A 2,361-nucleotide genomic window follows, 5' to 3' on the forward strand; every position below is an offset into this window, starting at 1 on the left:
GACTTTTGGCCAGCTTGGGTGGGCCTCCTGACCCCCACAAGACTTGCCAAAAGTCCAGCGGGGGTCCGGGAGCGACCTCCTGCACGTGGGCCGTATTGCCAATCTTCAAAATGGCGCCGGCGCTACCTATGCCCTAACCATGTCATACGGGCGACCGTCGCCCATATGACATAGTCAGGGCAAATGTAGGATCGGGAGGGTGGGGGATTTGTTTTAAAGGGTCGGGGTGGGTTTTAGGGTTGTTTTGGTGTGCCGGTTTTCCCGCCCCCTATTTAATGATACAATACAAATGCCCCTGATGATAAATCGGGGGTATTTGTATTGTATCGTGAACTCTAACGATTTTGGATGATTTTAAAATTATCTGACGATAATTTTAATTGTTCAAAAACGATTCACATCTCTACTAATCAGAGAAAATCCTTTTTCACTCAACGCACAATAAAGCTCTGGAGGATGTGGTTAGTGCAGTTAGTGTAGCTGGGTTCAAAAAAGGTTTGGAGAAGTTCTTGGAGGAGAAGTCCATTAACTGCTATTAATCAAGTTTACTTAGAGAATAGCCATTGCTATTAATTTCATCAGTAGCATGGGATCTTCTTGGTGTTTGTGTAATTGCCAGGTGTTTGTAGCTTGGACTGTTCACTGTTGGAAACAGGATGCTGGGCTTGATGGACCCTTGGTCTAATCCAGCTTGGCAATTTCTTATGTTCTTTTCTACGGTTCTTATGTATTGGGATATTGTAAATAGTGCACATAATTATGAACAGTGTGCACTATTTTCAAAAGCAAATAAAGACAAAAAAATTGCAAAAACTCTTTATCAAATGAAACAAACAAAAGAATGACACAAAAATAAATGAAGAAACTAAAAATGAGTTTTTTGTGGCACATAAAAATTACAAGGAGAGATCATAATCCCATATAGTAGGGAAACACATGTATATGAATTTGAGTGCTGATGTCAGTTATTTAAAGTCTTGAATGAAAGAATTGCTTATAACACTGGTAGCAATAAAGACAACATAAGTATTGGAAAAGTTTGTTACAGTTGTGTTTATATCGCTATCTTTATTTCCCAACAGATTATGAACACTGAATCAATGGGTGAGGAGAATAAGACATTGATCAAAGGATTCATTCTTCTAGGTTTCTCGAGACATTCTCACCAGCAGCTCCTCATTTCTGTTATGGTTTTACCTGCCTTCCTTATCTCTGTGCTGGGAAACCTTGGGTTTTTAACTCTGATGTGCTCTGACCATCATCTCCACAAACCCATGTACTTCTTCCTCAGTAACTTGTCCTTCTTGGATATCTGTAACACCTCAGTCACACTCTCTACACTGATAGAAACTCTCTTAAAAGAGAAAACATGTATTTCCTTCTCTCTATGCATGACACAGCTTTACTTTTTCTTAAGTTTCATAGGTATAGAATTCTTCCTTCTCACAGCCATGGCCTATGATCGCTATGTGGCAATCTGCAACCCCTTGCGATACCCACTCATAATGAATAAAAATGTCTGTATCTCATTGATGGCTGCTTCATGGATAACTGGCTTTCTGGAAGAAATTCCTATAGTAGTTTTCGTATCCCAGTTCTCCTATTGTGGTATCAAAAATATTAACCATTTTTTCTGTGACCTCAATGCAATAATAAAACTCTCCTGTAGTGATACCCATATCCTTGAAACCTTAATTCTAACTGAAAGTGCATTTTTGGCCTTCTTTCCCTTTATACTAACTCTGTCATCTTACATATTTATCATCAAGGCCATCCTAAAAATACGATCTTCAGAAGGGAGACACAAAGCCTTCTCCACCTGCTCCGCCCACCTTGCAGTCATTATTCTATTCTATGGGACTCTTATGTCTACCTACATGAGGCCAAGCTCAATGTATTCCCCAGATTTAGACAAACTATTTTCCTTGCTATATACCGCTTTGACTCCAATGCTGAACCCCATTATCTATAGCCTCAGAAATCAAGAAGTAAAAATTGCCCTCAGAAAATTCAGAGATAGAAACTAAAGTAGTAAACAAAGACTACAATATATATATATTTTAATATATTAATCCTTGCTATCTGAAACTCTTTTATTTTCATCTAAGGGATTGATTGGTTCTAGCCAGGGTCCTAATTTAATTTTCTACTGTAAAACAGTTAAACAGATTTGACTAAATTCATTAGGCATCAATGTTGACCCCTCAAAAATAGGAATTCTAGGAGGCATAGATTGTCTCACTTATATTGGCAGTCTAGAGTTAAATTATTATTTTAGGGAAATTCACTTTTTGAATGATGCCTGGTTTATCTATTGAATCAATCAACCCTCCCTCCATTGCTATTTCTAGGGGTGTGCAT

At 38.2% G+C, this 2,361-nt stretch overlaps 1 protein-coding gene across 1 annotated transcript; it reads left to right on the forward strand.

Annotated features, from left to right (window-relative positions):
- The first annotated feature begins 1,100 nt into the window (after positions 1-1,100).
- Positions 1,101-2,027, forward strand: LOC115077567 (olfactory receptor 13F1-like). The gene has a single exon (XM_029579861.1). The coding sequence runs from the start codon at positions 1,101-1,103 to the stop codon at positions 2,025-2,027; it is 927 nt and encodes a 308-aa protein (XP_029435721.1).
- The last annotated feature ends 334 nt before the right edge of the window (positions 2,028-2,361 follow it).

Source organism: Rhinatrema bivittatum, chromosome 16 (assembly GCF_901001135.1).
Source record: "Rhinatrema bivittatum chromosome 16, aRhiBiv1.1, whole genome shotgun sequence".
NCBI lineage: Eukaryota > Metazoa > Chordata > Amphibia > Gymnophiona > Rhinatrematidae > Rhinatrema > Rhinatrema bivittatum.